At 34.1% G+C, this 19,170-nt stretch overlaps 1 protein-coding gene across 2 annotated transcripts in view; it reads right to left on the bottom strand.

Moving 5' to 3' along the window:
• Positions 1–3,514: 3,514 nt before the first annotated feature.
• Positions 3,515–19,170, bottom strand: part of LOC135207997 (chromatin-remodeling ATPase INO80-like) — a 140,642-nt gene continuing 124,986 nt past the window's right edge. For both annotated transcript variants that reach the window (XM_064240087.1, XM_064240088.1), the window contains exons 19-25: positions 18,709–18,867; positions 18,442–18,541; positions 15,899–15,999; positions 15,247–15,366; positions 7,068–7,158; positions 5,652–5,882; positions 3,515–4,572 (exon numbers count right to left, since the gene is read on the bottom strand). In XM_064240087.1, coding sequence (XP_064096157.1) covers positions 4,358–4,572; positions 5,652–5,882; positions 7,068–7,158; positions 15,247–15,366; positions 15,899–15,999; positions 18,442–18,541; positions 18,709–18,867 — 1,017 coding nt within the window. In that variant the 3' untranslated portion in view covers positions 3,515–4,357. The remainder of the gene's footprint in view (positions 4,573–5,651; positions 5,883–7,067; positions 7,159–15,246; positions 15,367–15,898; positions 16,000–18,441; positions 18,542–18,708; positions 18,868–19,170) is intronic.

Below are 19,170 nucleotides of genomic sequence, written 5' to 3'. Positions count from 1 at the left end.
ATGACCCGACAGTTACTACCTTCAACCCAGTTTTAGAACTGCTAGAGGAGTGGTTAGAGGTGGGCCTTTATCTGTTAAGACCTCAGGTTTGTTAGTTATGAAAAATACAAATTGGTTATAAATTTGTCATTTGTTCATATATGAAACAAACCTTCGGTCTTAACAATAGGATAGACTTACTTATTATTGGAGGGAGGTAAGTCTCTATAACTGACTGGGAGTTTGCCACCTTTATCCATTTCCAAATAGTAAATGTATTCTAAGACAATGGACTATTAACCCTTGAACCAAAGATAAATGAGAATCTATTGGTTTCCCTCTCTGGGTGGTCATACGATGCCATGGTTTATTACATTACGGAAGATGTAGAACTCTCCATTCTCATAAACCACTCCTGTCCCTTGTATTTGGATCTATTATCACCCCTCTCTCTCCCTATTATTGAGAGGAGTGTGTTGTTACGCCCATAGGTAAAGGAGTAGAAAGAAAGTAGTAAAGAAGGACGACCAGTCATCTAATTCATTCTACTTTCATACCTTCATCTTAGACTAGACACAAACTGACCCGCCAGGAGTACTGGATGAGCTATACCACCTGCTGGGCCGCCACCACTGGACCCAAGGAAAAAGTGTCCAAGGATCTATGGGCAACATCTTTTAAATAAAAGGAAGTGAAAGTTGTTTGGCATTGCTCTCAAAATCCAGCTTTCAAAATCCACTCCACAGACATATATTTCTTGAATGCCAAAGAAGCACTCAAGCCCCTGATGCCATGAGCTCTAGCCCTCTCCAGGCTATTTGACCCTCCGTCTTCTGTCATGTATGCAAACTGAAGAAGGATTAGTAATAGTGCATACGTTTTCTCTGCACCTACTACACTTTGGATGAGGATCTGTAGACGCCGATGTTAAAAATCTTGAACAAGGAAAACCACTCACTCCAGGGCATTTCCTGTCTCTTCAGAGAACCTGAAGAAATTTCTGTTGGTGAAGCAAAATTCTCCATCTCACAACATACACACACCTATCAGATCACACCCACACTGAAAATACCCAGAGAAAGAAAAAGTAAAATGGGAAAATATGAATAAAATTGGGCAAACTAAAACCGGCTTTAAAACAGATAGAAAGTACGTACTAATCACGTCCTATCTTAAAGGCGGTAGGAAAGTAACTGTAGGGTCACAGGACACCAAGGGCATTCTGGGTACTACATACCCCCTGACCTGGTATAGATGCCAATAGTCCCTGGACCTTACAAGTTTATTATTAATTCTATCGGTTTCCAGCTTGGCGCTACTATTATCCTAATGTTAAGACCGAAGGTTTGTTTCGTATATGAACAAAGATAAATTTCTGGAGAATTGTATTTTTGTAAAAGAAGGTCAAATGACTTAAAACAGGTTGCATTGATTTCATTCTTGTTATAAATATATGAGGCCTTATTCATAACATATTACTTCTGTACAGCATTTGCTGAAACTTTCATCAAATTTTTCTTAAAAGTAAGATGATGGTCAAAAGTTCCAACAAGTATAGTCAAAGCTTCAGACTCATTCAGCAGCGCCCAATCCACATGAAGGGGACGATGGGTTGAAAATCTGTAAGAGATTTACTAATCACTAGTGATTTTGTTACTGAAGTTCAGTCTCATACCCAACTGACTACACCATTTACTAATCAGCCCCATGTCCTGATTAAAATTAAGGGCAGTTTCATGCTTCCCAAGTAGAGATTTTACTACACCCATACAAGTTACTTCATTGGCATACTGAACACTCTTGTTTTCCAGGCCTACAACCATATCACTTGTATTCTCTAAAAATAACAACAGACCAAGAATGCTACCCTGTGGAATGCCATACATGAAATATTTTTTTACACTAAAGATCTTAACAGCAACCTGTTGCTATTTACCTATAAGGAAATCTTGGAGTAATCATGAAACTTATCCACCCACTCCAAGATTTTGGAGTTAAAAAATACATGTCTTGTTTTACTAAATTGAAAGCAATACTAAAATCTGTCTGAATTACTTTACACTCAAAACCCATATCAATGTTCTTTGCAAATGGCATGTCAAAGCCAAAAGACCATTGCAGGTACCTAACTGCTTCATATATGCATACTGACAACTGACAAAAAATCTTAGGATTCCACAATTCCACACATTTGCAGAGTGGTTTAAGAATAAATTTTTCTGCAACTTTGAGGATCACACAGGCAATAGAAAGAGCCCTATAGTTACTGCAGTCTCCAGATAAACCATTCCTTGGATCAAGCACTGTATGTATCGCTAAACTTTTGCTCATCCGCAAAGATGCTACATTGACATAAAAATCTATATAAGTGATTAATCTTGGGAGAGAACACACTAGAAACTTGAAAAAAAACAACAAAGGGAAAACACCATCAGGATCTTCTCCACCCCAGCTTTCAAGATTACCAAGAATTTTCTTCAACATCCCAGGAACTCAAGGCAGATTTTGTAAGAATGGGTTCAGGATGACCAGTATCAGGGATAGGGAGAACCTCAGCCAATTGCTTAGCTTCAAAAACTCAAATGAAGCAGTTCAGCCTTTTCCTTGGGGTCTTCCTTAGGGTCAGTAATAACTATTAGTAATGGGATGGAAGACGAGCCTGACCAAAAGATAGACGATGGCAATTTAGTCCACCACAGATGAGGCTGAGTAATTTTTCCAAGTTTTTTCTTCAAAGAATTATTATAATTTCTCTCTGCTATATGATCAGTTCCATTCATAGCTTGGCAAGACTCAACAATAATGGCATAGTTTTCATGTGAGCAATTTCATCTCCATATATTGAATTTGGTATGTTTGTCATGGTAAGCTCATCTACAGCTGGTAATTTTTAGGGACATACTAAAATAGTCATCAGCCTTTCTCTCGCATTCCTATTGGTATTTGGATCAGATATTGCATCTGAAATAATGAGTGCTTGACATGCTTAAATAATGCATCCAAATTGGCTCTAAATTTCAACTAGACCAATTTTCCAGCTGTGGCATTAGGAATATGTGTACTATACTGATTGACAGATATGTCCATCTCAATGGTACAAAGATCACAAGTGTCTATAAACTCACAAACCTTGGACTTTAAGACACACAACATCTGTGAACAAGGTATCTAGTCTATTACCAGAAATACTGGTGGGTGGTTCATTTCACAGGATAAAATCAGAGGATACACAGAACTCAAGAGAAGACTGGCCATATTGATCAGTGGAATATGAATTAAGCCACTCACTGTGTTTTGCACTGCAATCTCCACAAATAATGAAAGAAGTATTTTTAATCTAGTGACTGAACCATACTAATAATTTCCAAAAGAATATGCACATTTAATTCATTCAGCTTCATTCATGGAATCTACTGTCAATCCAAGAAAAGAGAACAAGCATGGTAATGTAAGATGTATCGTTAATGGACTGACACCACTGGGGGGTAATGTCATACGATGTGTGGTGAGGTGATGCAGCAGACAAAGAGACTAATTTGAGAGACTACTATGTTTAAGTCTGAGTGCTGACATGTTTCAGTACAATGGACTTATTAAAATATAAGATCAAACTGAAATAATATAGCCAATATACTGTATTTTATTAATTCTGTACTTTTCATTGTTCAGAGGAAATAGATATAAATCTAAAATATTCAACTAGCACATTGTTTTTAAACAATATATTATAGTAATAAAATTCTAATTTTTACATTCCCAGAAAAAATCCAAGACTCTTACATAACATAGATGTGGAAATGATTCCATATAGTTTCCAAAACCAACTCAAAATGCCATTGTTACAGAATATGTACAATACTTTGGACTATGGTCATAAATAAACCAGTTTGTTGACTTTCAATTACCTTGACAATATAACTAAGGAAGACTTTTTAACATTTTTAAGAAGATTTCAAAACATACAATAATGTTTTTCAGTAAATCTAAAATATTCATCACTCCCAATTATTGCACAAACTCTAACAAATCACTGTAATTTAACTTCAATTCAAATTTTCACTTGCTTTCCAAAATTTCATCACTTAGGTCTTTCACATTTCAAATATTTTCAACTGTTAAAATCTTTTAAACCTGAGAAAATTACATTCCTAAAATCACCAAATTCCAAATATTAAAAATGCTCATCAAGCCTACTATATAAATTAGGCCTAATTCCTCCAAGCATGAAGAATGCATAAACAACAGTTGACTTTTTGTTTTGATTATCAGCAATCAAAACTTGAATAAATAGAATAAATAACTTTACAATGAGTATCAGTTACCATTCCCACATTAAACGTTCCATGATATGTCAATTGTTTTTTTATAAAAATTGCATTCACGTATAAAAACCAAAAGGTTTCTGAGAATTATCATCTGGTTTTGGGGTATTTAGAGTTGTGCCTAAAGCCAACGGTAAAGCTGGTGGAGTCCTCGTTCCCTGATGGCCAGGACCCAGTGGCAGTAGACGAGGTCGTCCTCGACCTCTTTTCATTGGAAGACCACTTCCCCCTGCTCCATTAGAACCTACTGGACTACCACTGTTTCCACTACCTGAAGTTCAGAAAAAAGGAAAAAAATCAGTACAGTATTAACAAATCTGAAATGACAAATTTATAAATTAAAATTGTATTTTTCATAGCTAACAAACATTTGGTCTTAACCTTAGGGTAAATCTTCTGGCGCCAGCTGGAAACTGATTAAAAACAACAAAAATTGTAAATGCAAGGTATCCATGGCATCTAGAATCCGATACATAGCTGAGGTGGAAGCAAGTCAGAGACCATGCTCGAACCTAGAAGATCCAGGAACCACTCTGATTGGGGCCACAAAGGAGCTTCTGGTGTCAGCCATTCATGGAACCCATTACTGTGTTCTTACATGACAAATGAGGCAAAACATAGAAAAGACGTAAATTTCCAGGTTGCCCCAAGAATGCAGAAGGGAGTCCTCTGCCCCAGCAAACGAATCTGGGACCATTCTGAAGGTGTGTGAGGTGGTTCTGTTTATCTGACATTGTGTTTCTAAATTAAGTATTTGTACAGAATGTAATTTTTAAGAAATTCCATTTAAGAAGAGTTCAAGTAATCTTGAACTTTACTAATCCACCACCTTCATTTTTGCTCAATGTATTCTAATTTAATAATAATACTATTGTATGGAGCATTATATGGTTTAATTAAGGATTGCAGTAGTTAAAAATTATATTAAGAGATTTTATAAAAACATCCAAAACAAGAAAAATTTTCATCAAATTGAAAAAGCTTGGCCATGCATACATCTGTTTTGTGAAATCTTCCCACTGATATATTTTGTGCTAAATATCTATATTCTTTCCTGCCTACTAATTTATCAGAATCCTAGCACCAGCTCAAAGACTTATGCTCTACATGTTTAGGAATGGCAGTTAACCAAGAATCCTAGAGGTGGACACTAACTACGTTCAGAACTAAATATGCTAACTGTATAGGATACAGTTGTGATGTTTTATTTTGAACTTAATATTTTCAAGTTCATGGATGTTAACATATAAAACACTACAAGACATAAATGACTGTCCTCTTTGATTATATACTAAACACTTTATTAATACTACTGATCTTTGTACGAAAAATAGACGAGGCAGAACGTACCTGGGGAGCCGCTACCAGGAAGTGAAGATGACCCACCACCAACACCAACAGATGAAGAAACTGCTGATGTTGCTGGAGATGAAGAAACCCCATCAGCAGATCTAGATAACCGTCCCCGAAGAGTGGAACCTTTGGGCCGTCCTCTCTTTCTCTGACCCCGAATAGGAGTACCCCCAGATGATGAAGGTGGGAGATTACTACCTCCAATAATACCACTCCCTGATAATGACACTGAAATTCACAAACAGGTTAATGCCATATACCCAAAAATATGATCAAATGCAGTTTGGTATTAAAAATACACACAGTTTCACAGGGCCCTTTACATCACAAGGTATGGGAGGCAGTGACAATGATAATGTATTTAAGTAATGAATAATAAAAAATGTAAGGGTAAATACTATACATATACAAATATGAATATGAAAGAATCTTAAAATCAACTTAAGTGTCAGGTCATTACAGCTCTAATGGAGGGACACATCATCTCAATAGAATAAATATAAATTTATCAGAAGTTATTCACGATATAAAAGTCCCAAAACATTAGATTTAATCTCATTAACACAGAATTTTCCTGGCTTAGAGACTATTTTAAATAGAGTTTCACCCCTATAGTGCAGTACAATTTTTCAAGAGGGCCCTATAATTATCTTTTACTTAAAATAACCATGGCTTTATAATCAGACTGGCCATAATTTTTAAAATAAAAACTTCCTACACGTATGATAAAGCTTATGCTATAGCCATGTTCAATCACATGAGTTTTCAACTACACAAGTTTCAATCCCTTCTTCAGCTAACAAATTCTGTCATTTTAATATTAATGTTTATTCCTATAACATCCCCATTTGAACCGACAGATTCCTTCCATTTACATTTACATCTGAGTTTTAATGGAACCTTTAAAAAAACAGAAATATGACAAAAATCCAATTGTAACAACAATCTTGAAATAGTTATGTTCCTCTAACATTTCTGGTACTGCTTCTGCCAAGCTGTACTGTTCCTGATTGCTTTGAAGCTTGTTTGGCATTACAGCTATTTTGCCTGAATGACAAGTACAAAAATCACACAGCCAGTGGTTTGACTAAGGTAAACCCCTGTCTTACAATAATACATTTTTATGACTCAAAAGTGTCATTGACAAGGAACATTTAAAGAACAAAACTGAGCATATCAAATGGAATCCCAGTAAATGGAAATATCTTTATAATCTGGAACCAATACAAAGTTAGTTCATTGCTTATACCAGAGAACTGTCATCACATCACAACTTTTAAGAGTATAAAAAATATTATAAAAATTTTACTTCCAAGTGTTAATTAAATTATGCTTTAAAAATTAAAAACATAAATCAAACCTGTTCTTTTAAACACTGAAAGTAAAAGACAATTGAAGGCACATTATTCTTACCAGGTGTAGATGGTGCTGGTGACTCTACATCAACAATAAGAGAACCATCATTACTTCCATCATCTAAATGAAGACTAGTTGTGACAGATACCTGAAAATATGTAATAAAGTTTAATAAAGGCTATGTTTAAATATACAGATTTTACAACTCTGAATTTGACAATGCTAGTACCAATCCAAAGGGTTTGTCCTAATTCAAATAAAAATTAGAGAATGGTAAAGATAAAGAAGTGCATAGGACCAATACATGAAGAGAACAGAAGGAATGAATGAATAGGGAAAAAAAATAGTGCAGCTGAATGGTGAATGACCACTACAAAGGACCTTTACAGACCTACAGGTTGCAACACACATGATATTTTATACCTCTTGGGTCCTACTATAATAAACAGGAATGATCTAGAACCCATTAAGTTAATACAGTCCCCAAATGACAAACCACCATTACTATGTTAACAAAACTCTTTGTCTTTGCTGCAGCTACTACTCTCAAGTCTGTGTGTTAGTTTTCCAGTGTAATAACTATGAGCTCAAAGCAATTATACTTAAGAACCCAAAATTTACATGCAAAATCATGAACATAAATATAGTAGTTTGCCGATAAAGGCAGTCCCCAGCTTACGGCAGGTTCGCCTTACGACGTTCCGAGGTTAGAATGCTTTTTAATTATATTCATCAAAAATTAATTCCAAGTTTATGACTCATGTTCCAGGCTTACGAAAGTTGTGCTGCCACTCTCGCAGAAGAAATATGACTCCAAAAATGCAAAAATAATCAATATTTTAAGGGTTGTTTTATGAAAAATGCAATAAGGAAGCAGTTTACATTGTTTTTAATACAGCCAAAGCATTAAAAGTCGATTTTCGGCTTATGGCATGTCTCAAGAACAGAACCCCCGTCGTAAGCCTTGGACTGCCTGTATAACAGACTAATGTCTGAACCTACACTGTTATAAAAGAAACTCTGAAACATAGCTCTACATATATATATATATATATATATATATATATATATATATATATATATATATATATATATATATATATAATATATATATATATATAATACACACACACCAATATGATTATAATACATGGTGTATAATTTAATTGGATATAGCAAGCAAAACAACCTTTATTTAAATCATCATTATTATATATATAGTTTGTATACTGTTTAAATTTTGCAAATTACGTATTACTTTTTGGTATATGTATATATATATATATAGTAGTATATATATATATATATATATATATATAGATAGTATATATATATATATATATATATATATCTATATATATATTATATATATATATATAATATATAATATATATATATATATATATCATATATATATATATATATATATATATATATATATATAATATATATATATACATACATACATACACACATACACAGGCGGCCAGCGGTTAACGGCGCAATCGCTCAGTGGCGAATCGGTTTTACAACTGTTGTCAAAAATATTCATTAAAAAAATAAGGCATTTTAAGGTATTTTTACAGCACAATTTTCAGTCAACAGCGCTGATAGCGCCGTTATGTCTAACGAGTATACATACATTTGTAGAAATACCGTTCAGCCCACAAAGGTTATGGAAGTGATATTAAAAAATTGTATTGAGAGTTATTACATAGGTATTAGGGTAAAATATATGCCTCTGATGCTGTTCTATGCCAAAAATATTAAGTTAAATGAGTGCAAATTTAGCTTTGGATGTGTTGATTTATAATGTTCATGCTTTTAAATTTAAAATGTGTATGAAAATGTATTATGTATAGGTATTTTTATTTCTGCACATGAATATGATACAAAGGCAGCTTTTGAAACTGCCCTTCACATCATCAAATATGTTTTTTATGTTCATTCTTGTAAGCTGGCGCCTGCCGCTGTTCCGAAAATATAGTTAAAAATAGTGCAAATTTAACAATCGATGTGTTGATTTTATTAATGATCATGCTTTAATGTTTAAAATGTGTATGCAAATGTATTACATAGTATAGGGTATTTTTAATTCTGCACAGAAATATGATACTAAGGCAGCTTTTGAAACTGTCCTTCACGTTATCAAATACAATGTTTTTTCATGTTCATTCTTGTAAGCAGCTGCCTGCCGCTCTTCCAAAAACATAGAGTTGAAAAGAGTGCAAATTTTGCGATCGATGTGTCGATTTTATAAATGTTCATGCACTTACGTTTAAAATGTGTCTGAAAATATATTACGTATAGGGCATTTTTATTTTTGTACATAAATATGATACAAATTAAGGCAGCTTTTGTAACTACCCTCCACGTTGTCAGAGAATGTTTTTTCATGTTCGTTCTTATCCACCACTGTTCCGAAAAATGCATGGTGTTTTTTTATTATTTATGCATGTTTTCCATAAATCCTTTAAAAAGTATACATTACTTCACTGTATCCAATAATATTGTATGTATTCTCATATTATTGTATTATAAAATACTACGGCAAATCTAAGCTAGTATGTATTCCGCGAAGCGGCCAATGTTTTGGTTTCAAATCAGCTGATGGTGAACACGAGTTTGATTCACCATATTTAACGCAATTCTGAGCGAATTTTCTTGCTTCTATTTGGCATAAACGAATATCTAGATACGTAACTTATATGAGACAAGGTTATTTTTCCATAATATGATGTGTGTTTTTAGGTGGAAATATGAATTGAATATATCTCGTTGTGATTGTGAACTTTTATTTTTTTCATTAACAGATTACGTTGGTGGCATGTTTATTGCGAAAAAAAATTGTGATTCCGTTCACAATTTTCCTTTATATTATTGTAAAACGAACTTTACGTTATTTATCTTATATCGGCGTGAAACCAGCAGTAAAATGTGTTCTTTCAAGCCCAGTAGTTTTGATTAAATTATTTTATCTCAATTTTATCTACGATTGTGTCTGATGGCATACGTTTACTGGAGTTTTATCCTTGTTGCCGATGCAAGATAGATGGCATACGTTTACTGCAAGATAATAGCCATTAGCAGCTTGAACAGTTTTCTCGGCTTCAGTTATAACTAGGTTTAAATTTAACAGTATATTTCCCGATTGATCTTTGATCTATAGCGAATAAAGTTATTACATTAAAATATCTCAATTCTATTCTACATAACGTCATTTATAACAACTATGGTACGATGATTGAAATACAAGCCAAACGGATGTTATCGAATTCGGTTGTAAAAAAAAAGTCTTTTCCGTTTGGTTGTTCATGGCTGTACATGTTTATGCAACAAGTATAACATTAAAACCATACTTTCATCATTCTTTTTTGCTGTTTTTGAACTTATGTAACTAGAAGATGGGATAAAGTTAGGCTATTGTAATTTGATATCCCATAAAATCGGATTATCGTAAGACGAATTATCGTTGAACACTACAGCTACCTGTACACTGTATAAAACCTTATTATATCTTTACATACTCTAGACACCCAAAGGATTAAAGCTAGGCTTTTTTCACTTTACAGTATTTATAATAATATAATATATGTACTGAACAGTAAATTCTAAAGATCTATACTGCATAAATATAATTTTACTTAGTGCGCCATCGCGGGATTAAGGCGCCGTTTGACTGGTTTAGGGCGCTGTTAACTAGTCTAGAATTTTGAAAGAAGGTGTGCGGTGGCCGTAGGCTTTAAAATTGCTTAGCGTCGAAAATCACATAGCGTCGGCGGCCAGGAACGGAACCCTGTCGCTAACCGAGGGTCACCTGTACATATACCAAAAAGTAATAATTTGCTAAATTTAAATAGTATACAACTATATATATAATAATGATGATTTAAATAAAGGTTGTTTTGCTTGCTTTATCCAATTAAAGTATACAGCATGTATTATAATCATATTGGTACTGTATTACAGAATATTATAAACATTGTCATTATATGCCATTTACAAATGACATTCTTTACATTTTCAAAATCTTGGCTAATTGAGTACTACCAACTTCATTGCCATTAGTTGCTAGAAGAAGTATAATCCAGTTACTTTTTCTTGTAAATTAACAAATTTAGGTTTAAAATGTGTACATTACTTGACTATAAACACTAAGTGTGATTTCACAAGATTCAGACATCACTTTTGCCTGACTGTTATTAGTTTTATTCAGCCTCAGCTATAATCTGTAGCTTTAATTTACTGGTATTCTTCCTTAAGATCTCAATTGTGTGAAGGATGAATAAAAATGTATTCCTCTCTTAAAGGTAGTAGGAAAGAAACTGATAGGTCACGGAAGGCCCAGAGCATTATGAGAACTACAATGCCCCCGTGATCAATAACAGATACCAATAGTCCCTGGATCACACAAGTTTATTAATTCTACCGGTTTTCCAGATTGGCACTAGTATTATCCTAATGTTAAGACCAAAGGTTTGTTTCGTATATGAACAATTGTATTTTTCATAGCTAACAAACCTGAGGTCTCAACAATACGATCTTTTCCAATCGCCAGCTGGTGACCGGTTAAAAACAATAAAAGATTGTAAGCAAGGAATCTGTGAGATCTGGCAACTCCTGCGCATACGAGGTGATAGCTGATCAGAGACCCCACACTACCTCGTGACATCTTTAGTCTTTTCTTAACCACCTTGGAGAGTAAGACGCTATCGCTTTGCTCCCTTTCCAAGCCAGTTGATTTGTACAATCATGATAATTTTAATAAAACTGTTGTTTTACTGTATCTAATCATATTGCATGTAGTATTAATATTGTAACAAAATGTGATCTGAGCAGTCATGTGCCATTTGCATTTTGGTTTTTACCGACATCATCACTGTCTTTAGATGCTGAATGGAACTTAATTCAGAGATATGTTCCTTTCTCAAATTATCAGAGCATGGTTTAAATATTGCAACTACTTATTCATACACGCTTTAAATCAAAATAATAATGTGTGATTTTGCCTGATTCAGATATTGCAGCTGCCTCCAAAAATTTTTTGGAGTCTGTTCATTATTCATTTCTTCAGCCTCAGTTATAATAACCCTCTTAGGCCGTAGCGGTAAATAAAAAATTGTCTCCCGTATGCCGGAGGGGTTTCGAAGTGAGCGCGGAAGCGGAAAAAATATTTTTTCAAAAAATCACAGCGCGCTTAGTTTTCAAGATTAAGAGTTCATTTTTTGGCTCCTTTTTTTTCATTGCCTGAAGTTTAGTATGCAACCATCAGAAATGAAAAAAATTATCATTATCATATATAAATAATGCGATATATGATAGCGCAAAAACGAAATTTCATATATAATTGTATTCAAATCGCGCTGTGCGCAAAACGGTTAAAGGTAACAAGTTACTTTTTTTTCGTTGTAATGTACACTAAATTGCGATCATTTTGGTATATAACACATTGTAAAACTATAAAAGCAACACAGAGAAAATATTATCACAATACACGTATAATGCATGAATTCGTAACACGCGGACGTAAACAACAAAATATTTTTTTTTTCAAAATTAATTACACCATAAATCGTAAATATTTGTCCTAGACACTTTCCAAATTTTCTTTCAAAATTGAAAATGAAACAAATGATTGAATATTACTATACTGTAAGAGTATTAGCTTACAATTGCAGTTTTGCCGGACCATATCTGACGAGTTAAAGTTGACCGAATGTCGAATTTTTTTATATATATATTTTTTATATGCAATTATTTCGGAAATAAGAAGAGCTACAACCTTCAAATATTTTTCGTTTTATTCTACATGAACTTGCGCACATTTTCATATATAAAACTCTATGAAATGCCTAATATGAATCGGAGCAAATATTCCGAGAATGGGACGTACGCATTTCGGATATTTGTGGCGGAGAATCTGCGTGCGGAGGGAAGGAAAGATTTTTTTTTAAGTTCACCATAAATCTAAATATTTTGCTAGAGACTTCGAATTTGTTTCAAGATGAAGATAAATGACTGAATATTACTAGACTGTAAGAGTTTTAGCTTACAATTGCGTTTTTCGACCATTTCGGTAGAGTCAAAGTTGACCGAACGTGGTTTTTTTTCTATTTATCGTGATTTATATGCAAATATTTCAAAAATGAGAAAAGCTACAACCTTCAATTATTTTTTGTTGTATTCTACATGAAATTGCGCACATTTTCATACATAAAACTTTATGTAACGGCTAATTTAAAATGGTGCAAACATTACCACAATCGCACGTATGATTTTTTCGGAAGAGTTACCGCGCGGACGTAAAGAAAATGTTATTTTTTTCATAAATTCACCATAAATCCAAATATTGTGCTAGAGACTTCCAATTTGTTGCAAAAGGAAGGTAAATGATTGAATATTACTAGAATGTAAGTGTTTTAGCTTACAATTGCGTTTTTCGACCATTTCGGTAGAGTCAAGTTGACCGAAGGTTGAAATTTTGGCAATTATGGTTATTTATATGAAAATATCTCAAAATTGATAAAGCTACAACCATGGGTTGTTTTTAGTTTTATTGTGCATGAAATTGCGCACATTTCCATATATAAAACTTTATATAACGGCTAATTTTAAAATGGTGCAAACATTACCACAATCGAATGTATGATTTTTTTCGGAAGAGTTACCGCACGGACGTAAGAAAATTTTTTTTCATAAATTCACCATAAATCGAAATATTGTGCTCGAGACTTCCAATTAGTTGCAAAATTAAGGTAAATGATTGAATATTACTAAAATATAAGAGTTTTAGCTTACAATTGCGTTTTTCGACCATTTCGGTAGAGTCAAAGTTGACCGAAGGTTGAAAGTTTGGCAATTATCGTTATTTATATGAAAATATCTCAAAGCTGATAAAAGCTACAATCACGAGTATTTTATTGTTGTATTCTACATAAAAATGCGCACATTTTCATATATAATACTTCATGTAACGGCTAATTTAAAATGGTACAAAAATTATGTCAAAGTGACGAAATAATTTCCAAGATGTGTCACAGATACTTTTTAGTGCGGCAAGAAAGAAATTCGCGCTTGCGCGCCTGCGTAACGATTGTAAGCAAAACAACACCTTGATTCGTGAACTCCCAGCATCCCACAAGGCGCGTGATTCAAAAGTTTTAGGCTGGTAGGCCTATAAGTATTTTTCCGCGAATTTAAAAAAAAACTTTTGTAAGTCGACGTAAAATACGTCCAGTCGGCACACGGGAGACAAAAAATGTCGACGTAAAATACGTCCAGTCGGCGTAAGAGGGATAATATACCTGCTGCTTGAAGTTAGTGGCATACTTTCTTATCACCTTCTCAGTGTATGATGGATGAATAAAGAAATTTTATTTCTAGTTATTGATTACCCTGAAAATAAGTTTTCAATAAGACAACTGTAACACAACTCTTCATGGAACATGTTAGTTATGGCAACTAACATAGGCAAACAGCTGTTTGTTAACTCTATTGTTTATGTCAATATTTGCTGTTGTTTATTCCGGTGTTTTGCAAGTGGTTGTTAATTGTAATCTTTCATTGGAGAGGCACTTAGGATTATCATACGTATATAGTATAAGTAACGTACATGCATACAGTACATAAATATCAATATTTATAAATGTATGCACACACCTTAATCTGCCACTGTTCAAAAAAAAAAAAAAATTGTAGGCTTATAACCTGGCTCTCTCAGACAAGGCCTCATGAGAGCTGATAGATGTGAATTGGAGATCTTATGAAACTATTTTATTAACAAGTTAATGACCTTAAGCAAAGAACTATGGAAAGTAAATACAAGTGATTTTAGTGCAATAGACATAAACCTGATGTACCATAAGCATTAAAATTTTGACACTTCCAGTCCCAAAAGCCAAAGGCTTCTTCAGTACACAAAACACTGTGCCCATTTAGTGCCAAACTGACATCACTGTTATTGATTTGATGAACTGCCTTTACTTCAGTCTTGCCCGCAAGAGAAGCTGGAATAGACATTCAATGATGTCCTCTATGAAAACATAATTGTTCATGGTTACAAGTTTAGTTTGGCAAATATTCATTATAAGACAAAGTGCAGAGTACTGAACTGTTAACTTATCAAGAAAAATTCAGCATTTTTCCTTTGATCTCCTGATTTACTATGAAACAATACCTTTTTAAAGACCACCAAAAAAAAAAAAAATTTCTGTTGCAGGAATCAAGCCTCCATTACCTCACTGTGCGTCGGAGATGCTGGTGTCGAGTTGAGTGGAGTGGTATCCCCACCACCACCAATATCCACAATACCTTCTTCAATCCGACGACGCTTTTCCTCTTGTTCTCTCTCCCATTTCTGCATGCAAAATTAAGGTAAATTAATATGTAAAGAGTTAAGTTGTAACAACAAAATTTAAAATATTCAATAATGAAAACTTAGAAAATGTGTTCCATGAGAAAAATGAAAAGTATGAAAAGAATTACATCTACCTAATGTAGAAATCCACAAAATGAATAAAGATATGAAAATCTAAAATAACCTAATATACATATAAAACCCTAGAGTAAGTTATTCAGCCTAATAATCTTTGCTTGAGCAGGTACCCACAAGGTTTTAACAGGTTTTAACAATTAGCATACTTACTTTTCCTTACACTATCATGTATCTAGTATACAGTTATATAATACTGGACAACTCGGTACATTTAATTATTATTTCATGGTATTTGTAAGACTGATTTCTGTACAATTTCAAGGAATATTCATGATCTTGGATACTTATGACTCAAGGAATTTTTAAAAATTGACAACCTACACTTTTATCAGAAAACATGCCTTGAGATAAACGACAATATGAAATAGTAAAAAGATTAAAAGAAAATTCAGACCTTCTCAGCATATCTTTTTCTCATTCTCTCTCTCATCTTTTCTCGATTAACTTCAATCTTGTGTTCTTCTAAAATTCGCCTTTCTTGCTGTCTAGCTCGATCTAAAAAAAATTAAAAAAATGATATAGTATCAACACTTAAATGATGAGATAAGAGTTAGCATAATTGCATATTCAACTGCTTACACAGAAATTTTTATAAATATAAAAATGCATTTAAATTACCCAGAGCCCCTGGCATCACAACATATCTATATTTACAATCATAAAATTAAAACCAAACTCATAATGTTTGGCAATGATGAACAGATGGACAGAAGTGTTGGGTAATACTGCTTATAGGCATAAGCAGACTGTGAAAGGGTTACTGAGGGGGTGGTAGGCTGGAGAAAGAGATGGGGGAAGAGATTCTTTGATTCTTGAAAACTGCTATGACTACTGTTAGCTTAAAAACATCAACTTCACTCAAATGTTACTCTGATTATCACTTTTGAGTGGCTGAGTATTTGTTGAAGGTGGATTTTAGCCTAGGAAAGCGCTTAAGGGGTAGGAGGGCCTAAAAAGCTGCATGGAGAGGACTGGGTGGGTGGCTTTCATTAGCTTCAATTGTCTTGTAATTTTTTCACTTCTTAATGACCAAAGCAAAGGTACTGGAACTGGAACACAGCCTGTCCAAAGGACAGAACAAACCGCTTGGAAAGCAGGTGGATTGGGACCTGGAAATCTGCATCCCTTATAAGGTCTATCAAGGCAAGGATGTCCTCTCTGAGATAAGACCTCAATACTGATTCCACAAGTCTCCATCCTGAAGGGGAATAGGCAAGAAAACTTTCCAAGGCAGCTGGGGTCTTGGATTTGGTTTCCAACCCCTAAGGCTTTGAGACAAGGATATGGTGATATGGTGACTAGAAATCCTAAAAACTCCTGAACCTAGATGGCACCCTCCTGCACCAAGAAGGATAAGCTTCTACAGATTAGATAAGTAGAAGTCGAAGGTGATTGGGTGAATAGCTAGGAGCATAACTCAGCCATACCAAACAAACTAGAAAGGTTATGGAGGTCATCATCCCTCATAATCATCACTTCCATTAACATGCAATATACAAAAATACCATTGGAGAGAGAAGTTGGAATAAGGGAGAACACAGCATCCCTTGGCTGTATTATCAGTTGAAGGACGACTACCTACCATGATGCACTCACTTCTGCCAACTCAAAGAGTTGAATAAGGCCCAAAGAAAGTGGGAACAGCCAAGCCTATGAAAGTCAACCCTGAGTCTAATAAAATTTTACAAGCCACTGGTTGAAAAGAGAAAGATGTTGTCCAGAAGGCAAATGCAAGTAATGGAAGTTACAAAGACCCATAAAACTCATGTAATCAACACTAAGACATTACAAAAAACAAACAAAGCTGAGACCCAGCCATTGTGTACATAATGGAAAGGCAAACACAACTGAGCAGACAAACTGTTTTATTAAACTACCCCATTAAGTCTCAGACAAGGCCAGAAAGTTATGCTACACAGTTCACTACACCCAACAACAAAATAAACCCCAAGCATGAATTATATAATGACCAAATACTTTGAATACAAACTGAAAACTGAAACAGCACGTGCTAACAGTAGTGCTGTGGTGGAGGGTAGCCACCAGCATTAAAGTTAAAATAATAAAGTAATAAAACTTAATAAACACTGATATCAGTCGTCACATGAAGAAAAGGGAATGGACATTGAAATCTAAAAGAAAATTATAGTACAACTCAGTGACTGGGTAAGGAAACAACATTAATCATGGGAGGTACAGCAACACATGAAACTACTACTTGGCAAAGCACACGAAGTAAAGGTTACTGATGATTAATGAATTTTGAAGAGCAAATCATTGTTTTAATATGGTAGAAAATATTTGGCAGATCAAAAACCTTGCTTTTCGAAGCCTAAACATACTTTAGATAACCCATGTTCTCAAGAGGCAATGACGAAGTTATAGGATGTTGAACTAGTCATGGCTATCCCTGTCACAAATATAAGCATAATCTTGAAAAATTAACACTTTCCATCAACATCACTTTAGCTTGCCTTCAATGCAAGGTGATCTTTCATTTTCCTAAACTATAGTGGTTCAGCTAAAACTATCTCGTGACTCAAAAGACAAGTACATATGTATGAAATGTCTTCTTGGATGAGACTTTAAAGACATCCACCAGCATTTCATTGCCCCACTCTATTGATCTAGCCATGCAAGAAATTTCAAACACTGGAGGGTCCTAGGAAATGTTATTAGGTTATATTCTAAAATAACACCGAGGAGTTGACTTAACTACAGCAGAGGTTGGAGTATATCCGCAAATCAATATGTTTCTGGCCATTGGGTTGTTGAGTCTTCCTCAAAATTAATATCTTACAAAAACTGGCTTTCAGTAGTCATCTTCAAGAAATATGTCTCATGTGACAGTATTTGGGCAAAATCCACTATAATAATATTGTACTACTATGACTGGGAAAAACCAAAAGTGTAACATACTTTTGGAAGAAAACTTACATTGCTTCTCAATGTCATCATCCAACAGGAGCGAGACAACTTCCTTTGGCTTCAATGTGTCAGGCTTGAAATTACCACCACTTATAACCATTCGCTGAATCTGTGCATTAAAAATAAAAATTTTTAACCATACAAATAAAGAATTTAAAAGTTACAACTTCACCGAATCTGTAAACCTTACTGTTATATAACAAACATCAAATACTTAATACTTAAGAAAGTAGCTTCAACTACAGCTCATTTCTAACAAAAATACAATCACTTTACCTCACTCTTTTCCCTGGCTCTCTGTAGGATCCTTTCTTCAATAGTGGCTTTACAGACCAAACGATACACTGTAACCTGTTTTGTTTGGCCTAATCGATGAGCTCGGTCCATGGCCTGCTGGTCAACAGTGGGGTTCCAATCAGAGTCATAGAAAATAACCTGAAAAACAGGAATTGAACAAGAACTTATTTAACTAAAAAATTATATTAAATCAACAACATAAAAAAATCAAAATGCTGTCACATGACAGAATTTATATCAAGTAAATAAAATACAGTGGTACCTCGACATAAGAAAGGCTCAACTTATGAAAAATTTGAGTTATGAAAACAAATACGAAGATTTTTTTGGCTCTACATACGAAAATAGCTCAAGATACGAAAGGTTGTTGCTGTAAAGTCCCGAAATTCGCCCGGACCACCGATAACAATTTTAAAACTCGCGCGCCGCCAACCGAGTAGA

Source organism: Macrobrachium nipponense, chromosome 34, assembly GCF_015104395.2.
Source record: "Macrobrachium nipponense isolate FS-2020 chromosome 34, ASM1510439v2, whole genome shotgun sequence".
NCBI classification, from domain to species: Eukaryota; Metazoa; Arthropoda; class Malacostraca; order Decapoda; family Palaemonidae; genus Macrobrachium; species Macrobrachium nipponense.
The sequence above is the reverse complement of the archived record's forward strand: the minus strand, read 5'-3'. Positions and strand labels throughout refer to the sequence as shown.